The sequence below is a fragment of the Podarcis erhardii genome (assembly GCF_964252035.2).
Source record: "Podarcis erhardii genome assembly, chromosome: 13".
Taxonomy (NCBI): Eukaryota; Metazoa; Chordata; class Lepidosauria; order Squamata; family Lacertidae; genus Podarcis; species Podarcis erhardii.
This window is the reverse complement of record NC_138502.1, coordinates 50,426,325-50,447,970: the sequence shown is the minus strand read 5'-3', so window position 1 is coordinate 50,447,970 and position 21,646 is coordinate 50,426,325. Positions and strand designations below refer to the sequence as shown.

Below are 21,646 nucleotides of genomic sequence, written 5' to 3'. Positions count from 1 at the left end.
ATTAACATACCAGTTTCTAGCCTGGGAGAAAGACTAGAGGGAACACACTAGAGGGAACACACCAGGGAACACTAGTTTTGACGACATGCCCGGCTTTACGGATAGCAGCTGCTGCTTTAGACGGCCTTATCCTGCACAACTGCAATCTGCTATGCGCAAGAGCCCAAGGTCAAAAAAAAGACCCTTGCCCATTTCAAAAGCTACGCAGTTATGCAGCCTTAGTGTCTGTCATAAGGAAACACCCAGATCTGCTGCCTGCTTAACTTAACTTAAGACCACACTGTCGGGCGCAAGCTATGCTAATTGCCTTTGCACTCTGCAGGGCGAGTAATGCTCCCTTTCGAGTCTGGATTATGCAAGCAAAGCGTGTCCTCTCCCCGCTAGCTTGGGCGCCTTCTGCTCGGGGGCGCGCCCCGGGGGCGGGCTGCTGCTGCCTCCTGCGGGCGCGCCCCTCGCTGCCTCGGGCTCGGGAGAGTCCTCGGGCCGCCGCTGTTGGTATTTGTCCCGCGCAGTCACATGGAAACGCGCCGCTCGCGCCTCCCCCCGCCGCTCGCCTGAACTTCCAGGCTGGGCCGGGCGGGCGGGCGGGCATCGCGGCGCGGCGGCGGCGACGGCTCTGGAGGTGCGGCGGGCAGCGGCGAGGTAAGCAGCTTGGCAGCCATGGCGCTGGCCGGCGCCGCGCAGCTTAGTCTCCTGCGGCTCCAAGCTCCTTTTCGAAATCCCGGGGTCCCAGCCTGGCTCGGGGCGCGCTTGGGGCGAGAAGGTAAGCCTCCCCGAGCGGACGCGGCGCCAGGCCCGTCTGCAGAGAGCCCCGCGCGGCTGTCGGAAGGCGTTTGCTTGCCCCCCTTGCGCTCGCCTCGCTCCCATTCCACTCGCCGCTTATGGCTGTGCTTTCCGGGCTCACCATTCGCCGCGCGCCTTTCGGTTGCGCCTTCGCCAGAGAGTTGCGCTTTTGCCCCAGCTTCTTCCACCTTGTTGTTGGCTCGGCCCCGGAAAGAAAATACCTGTTGGGCAGACGCATGCATATTGCATGGCTCTCCGCCCCCGGACGGCGGAGGCGTCGTCCAAGGCTTAAGGTGCCGCGGGACCAGAGCAGGCGGGCGGGCGGGCGGGCGCTGGGGGTTCCTGGACGGGCTTTCGCTTCTCGAGTGCCCGGCAGCCGCCAGCCTGAACTTTCCTCCTGCTTTTTCTCCGCCTCCCTTTTAGGCGCCTTGCTGGAGACGGAGGGCAGCATGTGAGCCGGGAGGGCAGCGCGGGCGACGAAGAAAGCGGAGTCCCGGGCCCCTTTATTTCACTTGTCACCCCCTCCCTGGAGCCCACAACCGGCATCCCGCCCAGCTCCGGCCCGAAGGCAGCTCCGGCCCCATGGAGACGGCGGCGGCGGCGCTGCAGCCGGGGAACTGCAAGCCCCCCAGCGGGTAAGGAGCCGGGCAGCCGCGAGCGGGACTCTTGGGTCGGGGGGGCGGCGGAGCAGCAGCTGCCACTTGCGCCTGCCGCTCCGTCGGCTGCGCGCCGCGCGCAAGGTGGAACGCCGGCCCGGATTTAGCGCCGGCTTCTCCCAGCTGCTGCTGCTGCTCTGCGCGCCCAAGGCGGCCACCTTGCGAGCGACCCCGAGAGCGTCGTCGGGGGATTCGGCGGCGCCCGCCCCGCTGGCTTCCCCCATTCAGCTGCCCGGAGCGCGGGGAGGAGCCGAGCCTGGCAGGCAGCAGGGCGGCCGGGGGGGAAAGACGAGCCGCCAAAGGGCAGGCTCCGGGGCGCGGCTGCTTGCCAAGAGGAGGCTCCGGCCGGAGGGGAGAAGAGGCCGCTCGTCGAGGGGGATGGAGGCTGCCCGAGGAGGCGGGCGGGCGGGCGGGCGGGCGGGCGGGCGGCTGCTCCCGAGGGAACTTACATAGTGCCCCTGTATTCTGCTCTGGTCAGACCTCACCTGGAGTACTGTGTCCAGTTCTGGGCACCACAGTTCAAGAAGGACACGGACAAACTGGAACGTGTCCAGAGGAGGGCAACCAAAATGGTCAAAGGCCTGGAAACGATGCCTTATGAGGAACGGCTAAGGGAGCTGGGCATGTTTAGCCTGGAGAAGAGGAGGTTAAGGGGTGATATGATAGCCATGTTCAAATATATAAAAGGATGTCACATAGAGGAGGGAGAAAGGTTTTCTGCTGCTCCAGAGAAGCGGACACGGAGCAATGGATCCAAACTACAAGAAAGAAGATTCCACCTAAACATTAGGAAGAACTTCCTGACAGTAAGAGCTGTTGGACAGTGGAATTTGTTGCCAAGGAGTGTGGTGGAGTCTCCTTCTTTGGAGGTTTTAAGCAGAGGCTTGACAACCATATGTCAGGAGTGCTCTGATGGTGTTTCCTGCTTGGCAGGGGGTTGGACTGGATGGCCCTTGGGTTCTCTTCCAACTCTGTGATTCTATGATTCTATGAAAGCGGCGCTGGAAACGGCGGCTCCGCGGAAATGGGAGGGAGGCGGCAACAGTTTGATTCGCGAGGAGCATCCTCTGTGCCATCGCAAGGGAGAGGGTGTCATTCTGGGGGAGGCATTCTGGGGATCCCTCGGCCAGGGGGTACCCCGCTGTGGCCGAAGGAGCTGCAATTGCAAAGAGTGGGATGGGGGCAATTGGCTGCTCAACACCATTAAGACTCCTAAAGGTATTTTAAACGGCGCAATAAATGTATAGTAATGGGTTTGGAAAACGGGGTTGTTTTCACGTGAAACTGGGCAGGCGAGTTGGGATAATAGCAGAGCTGGAGTGAGGTGGTTGCCTCAGACAGCTGGTTCTGCATGTCATGAAAGGGGCAGCAATTGGTTAATGGTTTTAATTAATCATTAGGGTGTTTTTATGCGCAAGGAGCAGGGGAAGTGTTTTTTGGATTTCCTCCCTCTGGTGCTGGAAGAAAATGGCTGGATTTGGCTACTATCTCCCTTGATTTGGGGTATGCGATCAAACCAAGGCTCTAGATCAGGGGTCAGCAAACTTTTTCAGCAGGGGGCTGGTCCACTGTCCCTCAGGCCTTGTGGGGGGCCAGACTATATTTAGGGGGGGAATGAATTCCTATGCCCCACAAATAACCCAGAAGTGCATTTTAAATAAAAGCACACATTCGACTCATGTAAAAGCACGCTGATTCCCAGACTGCCCACGGGCCCAATTTAGAAGGCGATTGGGCTGGATCTGGCCCCCCGGGCCTTAGTTTGCCTGCCCATGCTCTAGATAACTGGGTGAGAATACATTGTTTGCATATCTGTGGGCCTTAAAGGCTCAGGTTCAGAGGTTCCCACAGTTTGGTTTGCAGCATTATAGGAAAAGTCAGAAGGGAAAAATGTGGTTTGGGTAAGGGTTTGTAAGGTGGATATGTGGTAAAGAAGCCATAGATCCAATTCCTGTCAAATCTCATATATTTAGAAGAGAAACGTGATTTCATAAAGTGGATATTCATCAAGTTGGTGCTTGTTCAGACTAATTAACTGGGAGGAAAGTTGTGTGGCCCTCACCTATTCTGAATCTCTCCACCTTTGCAAAGAAACAGTGGGCACTTAAATCTTGCAGTTTTGTTCATTCTTAGAATTTAAGTGCCTCCCCTTGATTCAGAAGGGTTCGTTGCTTCACAATTGCTAGTGTAGGTTCATACCAAAGAAACAGTACTCTCCCCTGAATAGTATAGTAGGCTCCCCTGAATTCCATGGCGATTACTCCCTGTACAGGAGTGGAGCCTGAATGGGTTAATCTTAAATGTGTCACACAGGAGTGTTAGCAAGGGACGCCATAAATTTTCAGACCAATGGGGAAAGATTATTCTCCTTTCCTGGCTTATTAACTTGTACATCTTTTTTTCAGAATATGGAGTGGGGTAGAGGGATATTAAATTGACTAGGACCTGGGAGACCAAGGTTAAAATCAAGCATGAAACTCACTTGGACCAGTCCTTGTCTCTCGGCCTATCCTACCTCACAGGGTTGTTATGAAGGTAAAATTGGGGAAAAGGAACTAATGAATGCCACCTTGAGCTCCTTGAAGGAATGGTGGAGTGGATATGAACATTATACCAAAGAATGAGGAATAATAAAAATAAGCCTTCTCCCAGTTTTTAATTGGGGGAGTGGGAAGGATTGGAATTATAAGAAAGCTTAACCCAAAAATCAAAGAAAAAAGAATCTTTGTGAGACAACCAAGACATTCTGGCCTACAAACACTGGACTTTACATGTAGGTCCTTGGAAAATCCTGTGTGTGGGTGTCTTTTAAGACTAGCTTGTCTGGGTGGGCTATGCAGGCAAGTTTACAATTTTTGATCCCAAAATACATAAAGGTTTTGCCCATTTCACCTGAATCATCCTCTGCATCATCCTACTATTGCAAAAGCACTTAATGTTTGTTGAAGTGTTTTTATCCCCACAACCCTGTAAAGTAGATTATAGTGCAATTTTAGCAAAATAACAGTAGTAGTAGTACCTTAAAATAAGAACATCTGTTATGGCCTAAGTCCACTTCATCAGATGTATCATTCCTGGTAATCTACTTTGCTAGCTTCTAAAGCTAGTTTGATAATTGTTTTTATTTCAGCTATGAGCCCTGGCTCGCTGGCTACCCCTTTGATTGAAATGATACCACAGAGGAGGATTTTTAAATTCAATCTCCTGATCCTCTGGTGTGTTTATTTTTAAAAATACAACAAGGCTCTTGCCAATTGGCTTACCAATAAGGAAAATGTGCAGGCAATATTCTACCCAAAGTGTGATGCAGCCTCAGGGGTCTAAACTGTTCACACCAGCAACTCCTCACAACCTGCAACCTCCTCCCATAGGCTTGGTCCAGGGAGGCACAATTAGGAACTATAAGCCTCAGAAATAAATGGCATGAGCATGCACTGAGTACACCTGCTTCACCAATGGGGGTGCTTCACCCACACAGATGCCATTCACCATTTCTCTTCCCAAGACTCCTCCTCCATTCACAAAACTAATGTAGATTATTAAGCAAAATAAAATATAGATGCACACTTTGTTTACCTTTGTTGTTATTAACAAAGCTGGAGCTATTCAAATTAGCGACTGCACCCTTCTCCTGGCCAGCTATGAAGAATTTGCTTTGAGGCACGACTTGTGAAGAAAAGAGATCTGAGCCATAGCTGTCAATCTTCCCCTTTTTTTGGGGAAATTCCCTTATTCCTGCGCCGTTTCCTGCTGCTTCCCGCTGCTATCCCGGATTGTTAGATACCCCGTAGACTGTCCCCGGGACAGGTGAGGCTGCTGATCCCTTATTTCCGAGGCTGCTGATCCCTCATTTTCAAATCTGAAAGTTGACAGCTATGATCTGAGCATTCTCAGGCTGCCTTAGCCCATTACGGTATTGAGAACACTGGTCAGCCCTCATAACAACAGATGGAGTAGGAGCCCCTGCCTGCCACGTGTCTTCTGCCCAGCAACACATGGGAGGGGCCTCTTTGCCATAGCTATATTTTTGGATTAGGATTGGCTGAGTACTGCAGAGACACGAGTGACAGAAATGTTTTCAGACTTCCTCCAAGTTCAACTTGAAGTATAACGTGTATAGGACAGGGAAGTGTGTGGAGGGTGGAATTAACAAATGAGCAAGCAGGGCATTACTGCTCGATTGGACAAGTCGGCACCCAAAGGTGTGGACATGGAAGTCCAAATTTGAACCAAAGCATTCAACTTCAAATGTGCATGAATGTGAGCTGCTGATTTCAAATCGGAAAACAGTGGTTTTTCAAATCAAGTTGGCTATGTGGACAAACCTAATGACTCCAGAGCAAATCTCCGTACAGTACTTAGCTTTGCCACAATGAAATGCTGCGACAAAGAACTTAGCAAATTCCAAAGATGGAGAAAGTGATGTTCATCATTGCCAGCTGGTTGCACCAGATTTACCTGCGTCTACCACCATTTTGTGGGGGTGGGGTGGGGGGTGGGAGGGTGCCAACCCATAGATTTTCTTGACTTAATCTGGATTTTTCTGTTCCACAAAATATCAAATACCGGTAAGTTACAATTTATATATACTTCTGCTGTCAGCGGTAGTATTGAAGTTCACCAGCACTTTTTATCACTCTTGTGCAGGTCTTAGGCATATCACAGTCTTTAAAATGTAGACAACACAAATGGAATTGCCTCTCCCGCGAGTACAAGCCTCCATTTTGCCCACTGTGAAACAGGATAACCGAGGCTGATAGCAGCTACTGTGCAACAGCACAAAAGCAAACGTTAATTTTTTATAGGCCTGCATGCACAGGTACTGAAATAGCTGCATGCAGGACCAGAATGGGGAAAAAATGTTCAGAGGAGGAGTTGAAGGGAGAGACAGAAACTTGCAGCTGGTTCATTTTTGTCAGGCTCCACCACTGCTGCGTATGGTAGGCAGCGATATAGTGGTCCATGTTGTGAATGAAGAAACAAGAATGTGTAGATACTCATGTACCAATTGTGCACACGAAAAATTTTGAACAAGATAGTGCTCCTGTGTGGAAGCACTCTTAGTCCCAGACCTCTTTTGAGAATATCATGTGACTGCTGATGAGTAAAACCAGTTTTGAAGATGGCTTCCAGACACTTAGCTATGTAGTCAAAATTCACTTTTAAAGAAATCAATCAAAAGATATACTTTTTAGTGTATTTAAATCTGTAACAGGTGCATAGGCCACCATCTCTCGTGGGAATACTAAGAGGCGCCACAGATTTTCATGGGGAACTTGTGATCTGTGGTCTGGTCTCTTCTCTTCACTCCCCCCTCAGTCCTAAATGAGCCAGTATTGAATTTCTAATTTTAACATCAGATACTGGTGGGAATTTGCTTCTTTTTACTACTAAATCTAGACAGTGGATGAAAGGGGGAGACCTTTTGGATTTTTTTACTGGCATGTATCTTGCATTTAAATGGTAGTATTTTGATACACAAATTATTACTATGTCTTTGAGAATATTGGTCTTTCAAAGAGGCAAGAGCTAGACAAAAATAAAATTAAGCATGTTTATTACTCTACATATAATAGCACTTGCTCAGGGGTGGGCAAACTTTTTCAGCAGGGGGCTGGTCCACTGTCCCTCAGACCTTGTGGGGGGCCGGACTATATATATATATTTTTGGGTGGGGGGAATGAACAAATTCCTATGTCCCACAAATAACCCACAGATGCATTTTAAATAAAAGCACACATTCTACTCATGTAAATACCCATAGATTCCTGGACCGTCTGCGGGCCAGATTTAGAAGGCAATTAGGCTGGATCTGGCCCCTTATAAGACTTGTAAGCAAGATTCAGGATCCTTTCATTCTGCACTTTTCCACAGAAGTGGAATGCAAACTAATGTTTCTAGTTAAATCATTAATAGTATTATCATTTGCTGACTGTGTAAGATGTCTTGCCTGGTATATTGAAAACCTTTACATCATGCATTAGTGTAGATAAATGCTGCTCTCTTGTCAATCTGGTGCCCTACAGATGGGTATTGTAGTCCAAAACAGAACACCAGTCCCTCCCAGCAGTCTATGCTGGCTGAGGCTGATGGGAATTGTAGTCCAAAGCTGCTCTAGATTGCTGAAGGCTGTTGTAAAGCATTGCATGGTGTTCTGCAACTGAAATTCGAAGCCAGTCTTTATTTTAAACCAAGTCAGAGACACAGCCATTTGGAATCTTGCCATCTTTGTCAGATGTTTAGAATGTGTGACTTGCTACTGCCAGTTCCGTAGAGGAGTTAACCTTTAATCATGTATTGTTTGTGCTCACTTTGCTCTAAATCAATCTTGCTGTTTTACACTATTTATTGGTTTTATTAACTGCTGTTTTCCTGACTTCCTGCTCAGGTAAATGATTTATTCGCTCGCCACTTGCATTTATCAGTGCAAAAAAACTAAAGTCAAGGTACTTAGTAAACACAATATCAAAGGCTAAAAAAAACTTCAATGAGAGATACAATTATAAACAATAATGTTAACAAACGGTATAGAGATTCACATAAATAAGATACATTGAATGTGTATAATTGCACAGATCAGTTTTAACCAGAAGGTGATATCAGATGTGTTCTGAAGTTTATGATTGCAGCAAACACGTTTTGACTTACACAGTCTTCTTCTGTGACATACAAGAATATCATTCCCTTGTGCAAGGTCCCATTGGGGCATCATCTGAATATATGTTTACCAACATTTTTTCATTGAATAAAACTGTGGCTCACCTTACTTGTGAGATGCAACAACTAGGTGCTTTAGTAGATGGAAAACATGCTCTTAGAAAGTGCAGTTTCCAGGCCCATCTTAAATAAAAATCTTAAAAGCAGTAGAACAGACTAAAAAAGCTTTCTTAAAAAAACTAATATCAAAAATATTTACTCCTCACCACCTACAACTTGCCCGCAAATAATATATAGCATATTGCTGCTTTGGATCCACGTTTAAGGGAAGTCATTCTAATGCTTACAACTGATTACACAAAAGGCGTTTTGGAATCCCACCATGCGGGAATTTGCAATATTACAACTGGGCTTTATTCTGTAAATGCTTAATATTTTTCGTACAATTCTATATTAAAGCTCCAAAGCATCACAATCTTCAGAAACTTATGAATAAAATGTACACAATTCAGTATAAACAGTTACAAAAAGAATACTCTCTTTAACAACGATGACAAGGAATATAAGTGGAGTTAACAGTAAGGCTTAGATTTTCATATCCTAAATAATGGACAGCTAATCTATATTTTCATTAAGTCTGATTCATGATAATGCTCCCATGGGTACAAATCACTTCCTTCTTTCTGTTTATACAATTATGCGCATTAGGAAGCTTGCATCGTTTCTACATGCCAAAACTGCATAGACATATCTCCATATTCAAGGAATACGGTGGTACCTTGGGTTACATACGCTTCAGGTTACAGACTCCACTAATCCAGAAATAGTGCTTCAGGTTAAGAACTTTGCTTCAGGATGAGAACAGAAATCGTGCTCCAGCTGGGCGGCAGCAGCAGGAGGCCCCATTAGCTAAAGTGGTGCTTCAGGTTAAGAACAGTTTCAGGTTAAGAACGGACCTCCAGAACGAATTAAGTACTTAATCCGAGGTACCACTGTATTCATATTCAAGGAAAATATTCAAGGAAAATCATCCTCTAATAAAGGAAAAACATGGAGATGGATGGGATAGAACATTTCTCAATGTTCTCAGATTTTCATTTTGCAGAAAGCTTTTATGTGTCTTGTATCTGCCTTCAAAAATAGTGCATTGTAACATCTGGAATACTTCCATTGGTTCTGCTTCATGTGCATACCACTTCTGAGTTCCTCATCTGAGAGGAACTATTCTTGTTGAAATAGGTTTTCATCGATTCTGATATTTTGAGAGGATCAAAAGTTGGGCTCTTTTGAGTTCATTTGCATTTACATTGTTTTTTATAGGAACAAACTGAGTTCTAATTCAAAGCAATTTCGGGGATTTTGTGTGTGTGGGAAAAACATGCATTCAGATTGGACTAAACATGTTGTACAGTATGCCTGTTCCTGAATACAATCTTTAAAAAAGATAATTATTGCAGAAATCCACATGAAGTGCATACCACATACATATTGTATAACTCCTTTAAAAATGTTTTTAGGTTGTGTGTTTACCAAAGTCAGTGCTGGAATCTGTTCTGGGGTCTCCTTTGCCTCCTTAGACAGGTACTTAGACCTTGGGTCTGGCCACCGACACCTTGAACTTTGTGACACTCTGACTTTCTTTCTGTTAACCTGATTCTGGAGCCTCTTGATAATACCACCTCTGATTTTGCTGGGCTCTGGTGATATATGCAGAATTCATCATGCGAAAGGCTGGGCTGGATGAATCCGAAGCCGGAATTAAGATTGCCGAATTAAGATTGCCGGAAGAAATATCAACAACCTCAGATATGCAGATGACACAACCTTGATGGCAGAAAGTGAGGAGGAATTAAAGAACCTTTTAATGAGGGTGAAAGAGGAGAGCGCAAAATATGGTCTGAAGCTCAACATCAAAAAAACGAAGATCATGGCCACTGGTCCCATCACCTCCTGGCAAATAGAAGGGGAAGAAATGGAGGCAGTGAGAGATTATACTTTCTTGGGCTCCATGATCACTGCAGATGGTGACAGCAGCCACGAAATTAAAAGACGCCTGCTTATTGGGAGAAGGGCAATGACAGGCCTAGACAGCATCTTGAGAAGTAGAGACATCACCTTGCCAACAAAGGTCCGTATAGTAAAAGCTATGGTTTTCCCAGTAGTGATGTATGGAAGTGAGAGCTGGACCATAAAGAAGGCTGATCGCCGAAGAATTGATGCTTTTGAATTATGGTGCTGGAGGAGACTCTTGAGAGTCCCATGGACTGCAAGAAGATCATACCTCTCCATTCTGAAGGAAATCAGCCCTGAGTGCTCAGTGGAAGGACAGATCCTGAAGCTGAGGCTCCAATACTTTGGCCACCTCATGAGAAGAGAAGACTCCCTGGAGAAGACCCTGATGTTGGGAAAGATGGAGGGCACAAGGAGAAGGGGGCGACAGAGGACAAGATGGTTGGATAGTGTTTTCGAGGTTACCAGCATGAGTTTGACCAAACTGCGGGAGGCAGTGGAGGACAGAGGTGCCTGGCGTTCTCTGGTCCATGGGGTCACGAAGAGTCGGACACGACTAAACGACTAAACAACAACAACAACTGGTGACATGCTTTCACAGGAGGCACCTTCTTCTTCCTACCCCATAAGAACCGAGTGAGTTGGACATTCTGCAACCTTTTCAGCTCCAGAAGGCTAGACATGCATTATGGGACCAATTCCTTATTATTACTGTTTCTTTAGAAAACACCATGCTTGGACCCAGTTATGGGTCTTGGCAATGTACAATATATGTAAGGTAAAAATTGCTGTTTATAAATGCACATGTTTGCTGTTACTACTTTTTTTAAAACAGCTGTTGGATAGTTTTGCAGGGTTTTTGTGGCCCTTGGACAAACAATTATCAGTGGACCGTTTTTGGTGTAGCCCCTTGATGGTCTAATGTTTTGAACCAAAACGTAGGCAAACGTTTTATTTTCCCCCCTTCCATTGATTGTGCTGTCCTGCCTTTGTGTTCATGGTGTTTACGGAACCTCCCAAACATGCTTCCTAGGGAGCTAGCCTCACACACTGAACATAAAAGGTAAAGGTAAAGGGACTCCTGACCGTTAGGTCCAGTCGCGGACGACTCTGGGGTTGCGGTGCTCATCTCGCTTTACTGGCCGAGGGGGCCGGCGTACAGCTTTCGGGTCATGTGGCCAGCAGGATTAAGCCACTTCTGGCGAACCAGAACAGTGCACAGAAATATCGTTTACCTTCCTGCTGGAGTGGTACCTATTTATTTATCTACTTGCACTTTGATGTGCTTTCAAACTGCTAGGTTGGCAGGAGCTGGGACCGAGCAATGGGAGCTCACCCCGTTGCAGGGATTTGAACTGCCGGTCTTCTGATCGGCAAACATAGTGAGACTTAATTCTGAGTAAACATATAGAGAATTGCATGGTACAGATCTGAGAAAGTAGATAATAAATTACAAGTTGTAATTTAGATATTTTTAACAAGCACTGCTTTGTTTGCCTAGTACTCATAGGTTTTCATCATTGCTGTAAAACTAGAACTTGAGAATTGAAGTGCAGCAGAAGATAACGGACTTTTCCACACAACACATATGATGGTTTTGGCCACTGGCTTAGAGAACTTTAAAATATCAATTGGCTAAATATCATTTGATAGACGTATTTCATCCTCCTGGTTCAGATGCTGTCTACCCTGAATATGCTGAAGGAGGGGAGACAAGCAACCGAAAAAGGGTTATTAGCCTCAAACTGTGCTTGTCCATTTCCTGAAGCACCTGGCTGGACTAGATGAATCTCTGGATGGATCCAGCACAATAGCTCTTCTATTCAAAGGGATTCCCACCCCCTTTAAAGACAATATTGTTTATTTCTGGTTTGCTGACTGCTTGGCTCTCGGCTCTGTTTTATTTGCAAAAGGAGATGTTATTGTCAGGGCTGGTGTTGGAAGCAGGCCAGCAATAACTTATAAGGTGTCTGTGAAGTTAACTCTTTATTCAAAGAAACAAAACAGCTCAGGCCTCATGAGCACAACAGCTATTCCCAGTAGACCTTGCCCCAATGAGGCAGTTGACGGTCCCCACTTTTCCACAGCTCTCTAAGTCTCCTCCTCTCCAGGTTCCTTCCCAAGCAGTTGGAGACACTGGCACCTTGTCCAGCTCTGCTCTGCCCTCTTCATACCTCTGCCGGTTCTGAGAGACGTGGGGGGGTTGTTGGTCACAGTAGGAGGGAGAGACCCCCTGGCTTCTTCAGCATATCTCATCACCTGTCCCCCCCCCCCAGCCTTTGCTTCTGCCTCTGCTTCTGGTTTGTTCTCTGCTCCAGCCTCTTCCAGCTCACTAAACCCTGTTGCCTCTTCAGCTTATGACAGGGGTCAGCCAACTTTTTCAGCAGGGGTCTGGTCCACTGTCCCTCAGACCTTTGGGGGGGGGCAGACTATATTTTTTGGGGGAAGGGGAAATAAACAAATTTCTATGCCCCAGAAATAACCCAGAGATGCATTTTGTAAAAGCACACATTCTACTCATGTAAAAACACCTGGCAGGCCCCACAAATAACCCGGAGATGCATTTTAAATAAAAGGACACGTTCTACTCATGTAAAAACACCAGGCAGGCCCCACAAATAACCGGGAGATGCATTTTAAATAAAAGGACACGTTCTACTCATGTAAAAACATGTGGGGTGGATTTAGAAGGTGATTGGGCCAGATCCGACCCCGGGCCTTAGTTTGCCTACCCATGGCTACTCCCTGTCTGCTGTCCCTCTGACCACTCACTGTCGTCCCACCACCAATCACTGGGCTCTGAGTCTTCTTCCCTTGGGGGTTCCTTTCGGCGTTCCCTAGCAGGTCCTCTCACCCCCCCTCAGCACCCCAGCCAGTCCATGACAGCTGTTTACTGCTTATAAATCATTCCTCATCATTTCTCTCTCACACTCACACCAGCCATCCCTACCGTGCTCCACAGAAGAGGCAGCTGGCCCCTTCAAGGTTTTGTTTTACAGTGGTGCCCCGCAAGATGAACGCCTCGCAAGACGGAAAACCCGCTAGACGAAAGGGTTTTCCGTTTTGGAGGCGCTTCGCAAAACGAATTTCCCTATGGGCTTGCTTCGCAAGACGAAATGTCTTGCGAGTTCCTGCGGGTTTTTTCCCCTTCCCCCCCTTTTCCTAAGCCGCTAAACCGCTGATCCGCTGATCCGCTGATAAGCCGCCTATCAGCTGATCCGCTAAACCGCTAATAGCGCTAATCCGCTAAGCTGTCAATGGGCTTGCTTCGCAAGACGAAAAAACCGCTATATGAAGAGCCTCACGGAACGGATTACAGTGGTGCCTCGCAAGACGAAATTAATCCGTTCCGTGAGGCTCTTCGTCTAGCGGTTTTTTCGTCTTGCGAAGCAAGCCCATTGACAGCTTAACGGATTAGCGCTATTAGCGGTTTAGCGGCTTTTAGCGGATCAGCTGATAAGCGGCTTTTAGCGGATCAGCTGATAAGTGGTTTAGGGCTTAGGAAAAGGGGGGGGGGAAACCCCGCAGGAACTCGCAAGACATTTTCGTCTTGCGAAGCAAGCCCATAGGGAAATTCGTTTTGCAAAGCGCCTCCAAAACAGAAAACCCTTTCGTCTAGCGGGTTTTCCGTCTTGCGAGGCGTTCGTCTTGCGGGGCCACCACTGTAATTTCGTCTTGCGAGGCACTACTGTATTCTTATGTTATAGCCGGGGGAGAAAAGAAAGCATGCCTTCTGCTATTTTCATTGGTGCAAAGCAGTGCTAGTGCCAAATCATGAGGCATTACATTACCCTATTAAGAGAGGGACGCCTGATCTTACGTTCTCCCCCCCACCCCAAAGCACAAAATTAGGCAGCGCCACACCCACTGCTGTCTCTCTTCCTTAGTAGCACTGCTGTGGACATTTGTGCCTGCTATCAAGTTACCCAGTGTGCAATGCCTGGGAAGCACGCATGACCAGAGCACAGAGCAACTGAGCGACTCCGAATCGAAAGCCCAGGTATTGTGCTACCCACCCACAGCATCCAAGGCAGGGAGGAGGGGGGCTGGGTGCAGGAGTGCCTGGCGCATAAGGTTCCGTCTCGGGCCAGTGCTCGGCCCCTTGGATCATGATTTGTTTGACTGCTGCCACCAGCCTGTACTTGGGACAGATAGTACAAATCCTGTTTTGAAAAGCTCTGAGTCGTAAGTACTGCTGGGTTTTGCCTTCCCAACAATCAAGTAAACTTCATCCAGTTCAGTCTCTGTTTATTATAAAATGTTCTCAAGTTAGCTGTGGTAGTTTTCAAAAAGCAGTGTCACTCTGTGTCCTCCAATAGTTGAGGGCTGAGTTTTTAGAAATAGAAATTATTGAGCCGTGTCCTACTAAAAGAGGGTAAAGGTAAAGGCACCCCTGACCGTTAGGTCCAGTTGCAGACGACTCTGGGGTTGCGCCGCTCATCTCACTTTACTGGCCGAGGGAGCCGATGTTTGTCCCCAGCAGCTTCTGGGTCATGTGGCCAGATGACTAAGTCACTGCTGGCGAACCAGAGCAGTGCACGGAAACGCTATTTACCTTCCCGCCAGAGTGGTACCTATTTATCTACTTGTACTTTGACGTGCTTTCAAACTGCTAGGTTGGCAGGAGCAGGGATCGAGGAACGGGAGCTCGCCTCTTTGCAGGGATTGTTGATATCTGGCTCTGCCTTAAAAGTCCACTCATTGTATATAACATTTGAATAGGGGATTGTATCCCAATGTGCTTATGCCCAATCCATGTGATTGTTGCTCCCTGATTTTGAGGGGAGGCATCTATGAGGATCACATAAACAGAATTTTATCTTCTGTCATGTGCCTAGCCATATGTCATCTGGAGATATAAAAGTGGTGCAGATAATTGGACATTATGGCAAATACCAATACCATCTCCAGGATTATGGGGCCATTTCACACAACACTCGTTTTCTGAGGCTTATGGTTCAATGGTTTGGTGACTTTTTTTTTTAAAATAATATTTATTAAGTTTTTAACAAAAAAAAAAAGATTACAAAACAGTAAACAGTAAACAAAGAACACACAAAGAAAATACAAAAACCGAAATTTAACGTAAAAATAAAAAATAAAAATCAAAATCCCTCTTTCTGATATCTTACAATCATTTACTTATTTTCCTGACTTCCTCACACCTCCCTTTTTTGTATTCCATTTAAAAATTTGTTCAGCAAATTCATACCCTCTTAATTTACCCTTAATTGTTTGTCCTCACATATTCTAACTTCAAATTTTCATCTGATATCAATCCCTTCTTGCATATTCTTATTTTGCCTTATTGCTAGAACCACTTCGTTTCATTCCAACGTCATTAACATTCAATAATTTTACAGTGTTTCTGTAGATAGATTTTAAAATTCTTCCAATCTTCTTCCACCGACTCTTCTCCCTGGTCTTGGATTCTGCCGGTCATTTCCGCCAATTCCATGTAGTCCATTACTTGCATCTGCCATTCTTCCAAGGTGGGTAGGTCTTGTGTCTTCCAATGCTTTGCAGTGAGTATTCTTGCTGCTGCTGTTGCGTACATAAAGAAAGTTCTATCCTTCTTTGACACCAATTGGCCGACTATGCCCAGGAGAAAGGCCTCTGGTTTCTTCAAGAAGGTATATTTAAATACCTTTTTCATTTCATTATAGATCATTTCCCAGAAAGCCTTGATCCTTGGGCACGTCCACCAAAGGTGAAAGAATGTACCTTCAGTCTCTTTACATTTCCAACATTTATTATCGGGCAAATGATAGATTTTTGCAAGCTTGACTGGAGTCATGTACCACCTGTATATCATTTTCATAATATTCTCTCTTAAGGCATTACATGCCATAAATTTTTGGTGACTTTTATACTAGACTACTGTAATGCATTCCACCTGGGGCTGCCTTTGAAAATAGTGTAGAAATGTCAGTGCAGAATGCAGCAGCCTACCTGCTAATAGGTGCAGAAGCCGGTTTGATTTGGGATCCAGGTGTTGGTTTGTACTTTTTAAAGAAAACAACAACAACCATAGGTTGCTTGGGTCCTGCTTAATTCAGGAAATATGAACCCTACTGGCATGCGAGATGCCAGAATTAAGCCATGCTCCATTTTGGGCGTCGGCTGGATTGTGGCCAGCCAGAATAGGCTTTCTCGGGAGCAGTTCTGATGTTCTGGAACACCATTTCATGAGAGGTTTGCATAACTTCCTCCCTGGTGTCATTTTGGGGGTAAGGGGCAACGTGTGTGTGGTTTTTCTTTGAAAGCCTTTGGAAAAGATGGGGGGCTGCCTTTTATGGTGGGTGACAAACTCCTTTTATGCTTTGGGTATTGTTGTTGCTGAAACTGGTTGTTTCATGTCTTGTATGCCAACATCTTCATGGCGGATTTAGAACAACGTTTCCTAAACTCCTACCCACTCAAACCTCTCTTGTACCTGCGATACATTGATGATATTTTTATCATCTGGACACATGGTCAACAGACCCTGGACACCTTCCACCAGAAATTCAATGATTTTCACCCCACCATCAACCTAACAATGAATCAATCTATGCAAGAAATACATTTTTTGGACACTACTATAAAAATACAGGATGGGCGCATAGACACCACCTTATACCGTAAACCAACTGACCGACAAACATATCTACATGCCTCTAGCTACCATCCCAAACATACCAAACAGTCCATTGTATATAGCCAGGCACTACGTTACAGCCGCATCTGCTCCAATTCTACAGACAGAGACTCTCACCTAAGAGATCTACAACAAACCTTTTTAGAACTAAAATACCCAGCAGATGAAGTTAGACAACAGATCAACAGAGCCAGACTGATACCCAGAGAGAACTTGCTGCAAGACAGACCCAAAAAAGAAAATAACAGAACACCTCTAGTCATCACATACAGCTCCCAAGTTAAAACAGTACAACGCATCATCAGAGATCTACAACCTCTCCTGGACAATGACAGTTCTCTTTCTCAAGCTCTGGGAGGAAGACCTTTCATTGCCTCCAGACAGCCCCCCAATCTTAAACAACTCCTAACCCACAATAATACTATAACCAGACTTAACACGGACACTGGCACCAGAGCCTGCAATAAACCCAGATGCCAACTTTGCTGCCACATACACCCGGACAACACCATTACTGGCCCCAACAACATCACACATACCATCTCGGGACTATTTAATTGCTCATCGTCTAACATTGTGTATGCCATAAAATGCCAACAGTGTCCTTCAGCTCTCTATATTGGACAAACAGGCCAGACCTTACGCCAAAGAATAAATGGACATAAATCCGACATCAGGAACCACAAGACAGAAAAACCAGTAGGAGAACACTTCAATCTCCCAGGACATTCTATACAAGATCTCAAAGTAGCTGTTCTATTACAAAGGAATTTCAGAAATAGACTGGAAAGAGAAGCTGCTGAATTGCAACTTATCACCAAACTTAAAACTATGGAGAGACCTGGTTTGAATAAAGACATTGGATTCTTATCTCATTATACATGACAAAGCCATTTTTCACCTTCTCACCCCTTGCTTTTTCCTGTTAGACCTATTGCAGTCGTTAAGAGTCGTCAACAGGCTCATCGCAGCTATCTGCCAATCACCCATTCCCACCACCCTTCTGAGTAATACCCCTCCCCACCTTCTCACTATATAGAAAGGTCCGGTGACTTCTGTTTCAGTGTATCTGAAGAAGTGTGCATGCACACGAAAGCTCATACCTAGAACTAACTCAGTTGGTCTTTAAGGTGCTACTGGAAGGAATTTTTTTATTTTGTTTTGACCATGGCAGACCAACACGGCTACCTATCTGTAACTTTTATCATAATGTTTTTGATGTTAGTTTAAACTTGTTAAACCGTTGTGAAATACTAAGAGCAATTGCCTACATGACAGTGATTTTCATGTAGAAAATTCATAATTTGTTCTCAGAATCCTACAACATTTTGGGGTTTTGTGTCAGATGCATAGAGGTTTCTTGGCAGAGAGGTTCTTGTGGAAACACCTCCTTGAAAGTATAAAGGTTTGAAAACCAGTGCTGTAAATTGTAAGTTCTGTATTTTGGAATAGAGTTCACTAGCATACAGGATGGTTGCAATTTTATCAGAACGTGCTTTTATTCCGAATATAAATACTGTGTTAGGATCATTTAGTAAGACTGTTTAAGCTCAGATTGCAGCAGAACCTTGCAATATGTATGGCACCAGGCTGGATGTGTGCTATGGTCTTGGATAGTTGTACATCTTTTATGAGTTTATATTTAAACAGAAAATGACAATCTACTTCATTCAGCACCCTGGGCTTCCCTGGATTAAATTTCTTTGAATTGTTTGATGTTGAAATTAAAGTAGTCAGGAAGTGCAGTGTCTTTGAGAGTGAATGAATGAATCCTTTTTCCTCGATAGAAGAAAAACAGTCAATGATGGAATAATGGCTTGCGTTATTCTGATGTGTTTGCTTTTTAAGAGCGTGCTTTCTCCTAATTATAAAGTTATTGTAGTATTTTTGTGCTTGCGCATGGTACAATAATGAAATGCTAAAGAAATGACTGGAAGTACTGGTTGTTTAATTTAGAATGTTCAATGGTATGGATTTTCTAAGAAGCTGTATCAGCATTTGCTGTAGTGCTTTTTAGCAAATGTTTCCTTTGCTGCAAAAGTGCGTAATATATTTGCCTCGGGCTGTTAGTTAAATGAGCGAAACTTCGTATAGTGAGCTGCTAATTATACATGGTAATTATTATTTTGTTGTGACGCTTCCTTATCTCAGAAATGGTATGCCATTTGAGACCTAATAATTTTAGTTCTCTCTGAAAGTCCTGCATCATATTCACATTATGCAGGATTGCATTTGTCCATAGATGCTTTCAGTACTGGTCTGAGTGCATTGCATTTTAGGATCTGAATACTACATGCAACTGATGAAGATTGGGTCACTGCTGCCATCTTTGATCATTCTAATCTCCTGGTACTGTTGGTCGGGGCAGTCATTCCCCACACTCAGCTCAGCTCAAAATAGGCAATTGGTGGCAGTGAAACTCACCATCTGTTTAGTTGGTGTGTGCACATTTGAATGCCCAGGCCCAGGTGCTAGTTCTTAATTCACACATAACAGCCTTTTGCACAGGAACCTGATTTTGAGGATAATGCATGGCAACTTCTTTTAAGTAATCCCATCTAAAGCTTGGATCAGTGAAAAAGGACCCCCCCCCCCATTTATCACTAAAAGCCACATATAAAAAACCTTCTTTCTTTCAAGGAAAATACAACTTCTGATTATATTTCAATAGAAGGCCTAGTTAGCACATAATTGTAAGCTAAACAAATGACAGGCACTAGCAAGCACCCTCTGGCACACTGATCCTCTCTCTTAGCTATGTTGGGAGGCCACAAACTAGAGTACTAGCTTAGCATTTTGTGCAAACCAATGCTCATAGTTTGGTTCCCGCCAAGCAAACAGTTATAACAATCCAAGATTCTGTAAAGTGCAGAATACAGTGGTACCTCGGGTTGCATACGCTTCAGGTTACAGACTCTGTTAACCCAGAAATAGTGCTTCAGGTTAAGCACTTTGCTTCAGGATGAGAACAGAAATCGTACTCCGGCGGCGCAGCAGCAGCAGGAGGCCCCATTAGCTAAAGTGGTGCTTCAGGTTAAGAACAGTTTCAGGTTAAGTATGGACCTCTGGAACGAATTAAGTATTTAACCTGAGGTACCACTGTACCTACAAAAAATGTGTATGGGATCTAAATGACTTCATAGTTCTTTAAGCCTTAAACATATTGTACCATCTACATACAAATAACAGTATTACAAATTACAGTATTACAGCCATGAGTTGTAAATTCCCCATAATGGCTGTTTACCTGGTCCAGGGTGGGTGGCGGTTGAGATCCGTCGCTGTGGCTCTGCTACTCTCTGGAGCAGTGCCATCATGCTTTCAGCTGTTAGCTTCCTCTTCGGCCACCGTGGAACATCTTGGGTTCCTGCCTGACCCAATTTTGAAATTTGCCCATTCTGTGGCAGCCGGGGGGGGGGGGCCTTCGGGAGCAGACCTGAGGGCTGCAGTCTTCACTCAGATCCGCTCCCTGTCCATAGGAGGTGGCCGGCGCTCTTGCATGGTTGGAGAGAGTCATCTAATCCAATGTTCATAACTTATAATTTAGCAGCCCGAAGTTGGGTTACCTGTGTGCCCTTCCACCCCTTAGTAACTGTTGTAATACAACAATGTCCTGTGCCACCAGTTAAAAACTGAGTATTTTTCTCACTGATTACTTTGCCCTGTAATACACCATGAAGACTACTATTTTATATATACTTGAGGTTGTCTCATAGTGAGCTTAGTGAGTCTTCCTGATATATAAACATGCTCCAGGTACAGTGAGGGGGGAAAGTATTTGATCCCCTGCTAAATTTGCCCATTTGCCCCCTGACGAAGAAATGACCAGTCCATAATTTTAACGGTAGGTTTATTGTAGTTGTGAGAAACAGAATAACAACAGGAAAACCCCCCAGAAACCCAGAAGACAAAAGTCAGAGATTGATGTGCATTATAATGAGTAACGGTGTTTCCGTGCACTGCTCTGGTTCGCCAAGCTGGCAAATTTAGCAGGGCATCAAATACTCCCCCCCCTCACTGTAGGCTTGTCAATGTTCTTAGCAGCCTGAGGTTCAGAAATCCATTAGGGCAAGCTTCCCCTGGTCTGGGAGGTTTATTCACATAATTTCAGAATGCTAGGCAGCAGCTAGAACTTAAGTATAAAATGTGAAGGCCAACAAAGTTCCTTGAACTTTCATGTTGGTTGTTGGTGGGCTCTGGATTGTTTAGTGGGAGAAAGCCACAGTTAACCTATCTGAGTTGACTGGGTGCTCATCAAGGGTTGAAAGGGTCTCATCAATGGTTCCTCTTCATCCTGGAGAAGAGTGACTAGTGGGGTGTCACAGGGTTCTGTCTTGGGCCCGGTCTTATTCAACATCTTTATCAACGACTTGGATGATGGACTCAAGGGCATCCTGATCAAATTTGCAGATGACACCAAACTGGGAGGGGTGGCTAACACCCCAGAGGACAGGATCACACTTCAAAACGACCTTGACAGATTAGAGAACTGGGCCAGCCAAAACAAACAAGATGAATTTTAACAGGGAGAAATGTAAAGTATTGCACTTGGGCAAAAAAAATGAGAGGCACAAATACAAGATGGGTGACACCTGGCTTGAGAGCAGTACATGTGAAAAGGATCTAGGAGTCTTGGTTGACCACAAACTTGACATGAGCCAACAGTGTGACGCGGCAGCTAAAAAAGCCAGTGCAATTCTGGGCTGCATCAATAGGAGTATAGCATCTAGATCAAGGGAAGTAATAGTGCCACTGTATTCTGCTCTGGTCAGACCTCACCTGGAGTACTGTGTCCAGTTCTGGGCACCACAGTTCAAGAAGGACACTGACAAACTGGAACGTGTCCAGAGGAGGGCAACCAAAATGGTCAAAGGCCTGGAAACGATGCCTTATGAGGAAT

The 21,646-nt window shown here is 45.4% G+C and overlaps 1 protein-coding gene across 6 annotated transcripts in view; it reads left to right on the top strand.

Annotated features, from left to right (window-relative positions):
• Nucleotides 1–1,275: 1,275 nt before the first annotated feature.
• The window catches only part of COBL (cordon-bleu WH2 repeat protein), a 105,451-nt gene continuing 85,080 nt past the window's right edge, over nucleotides 1,276–21,646 (top strand). For 4 of the 6 annotated variants that reach the window (XM_081836246.1, XM_081836251.1, XM_081836244.1 and 1 more), the window contains exon 1: nucleotides 1,276–1,418. In XM_081836246.1, the coding sequence (XP_081692372.1) occupies nucleotides 1,366–1,418 (53 nt within the window). In that variant the 5' untranslated portion in view covers nucleotides 1,276–1,365. Of the gene's footprint in view, nucleotides 1,419–13,975; nucleotides 14,107–14,162; nucleotides 14,292–21,646 lie in introns of those variants that run through there. The other 2 variants (XM_081836247.1, XM_081836248.1) reach the window with 2 other exon arrangements.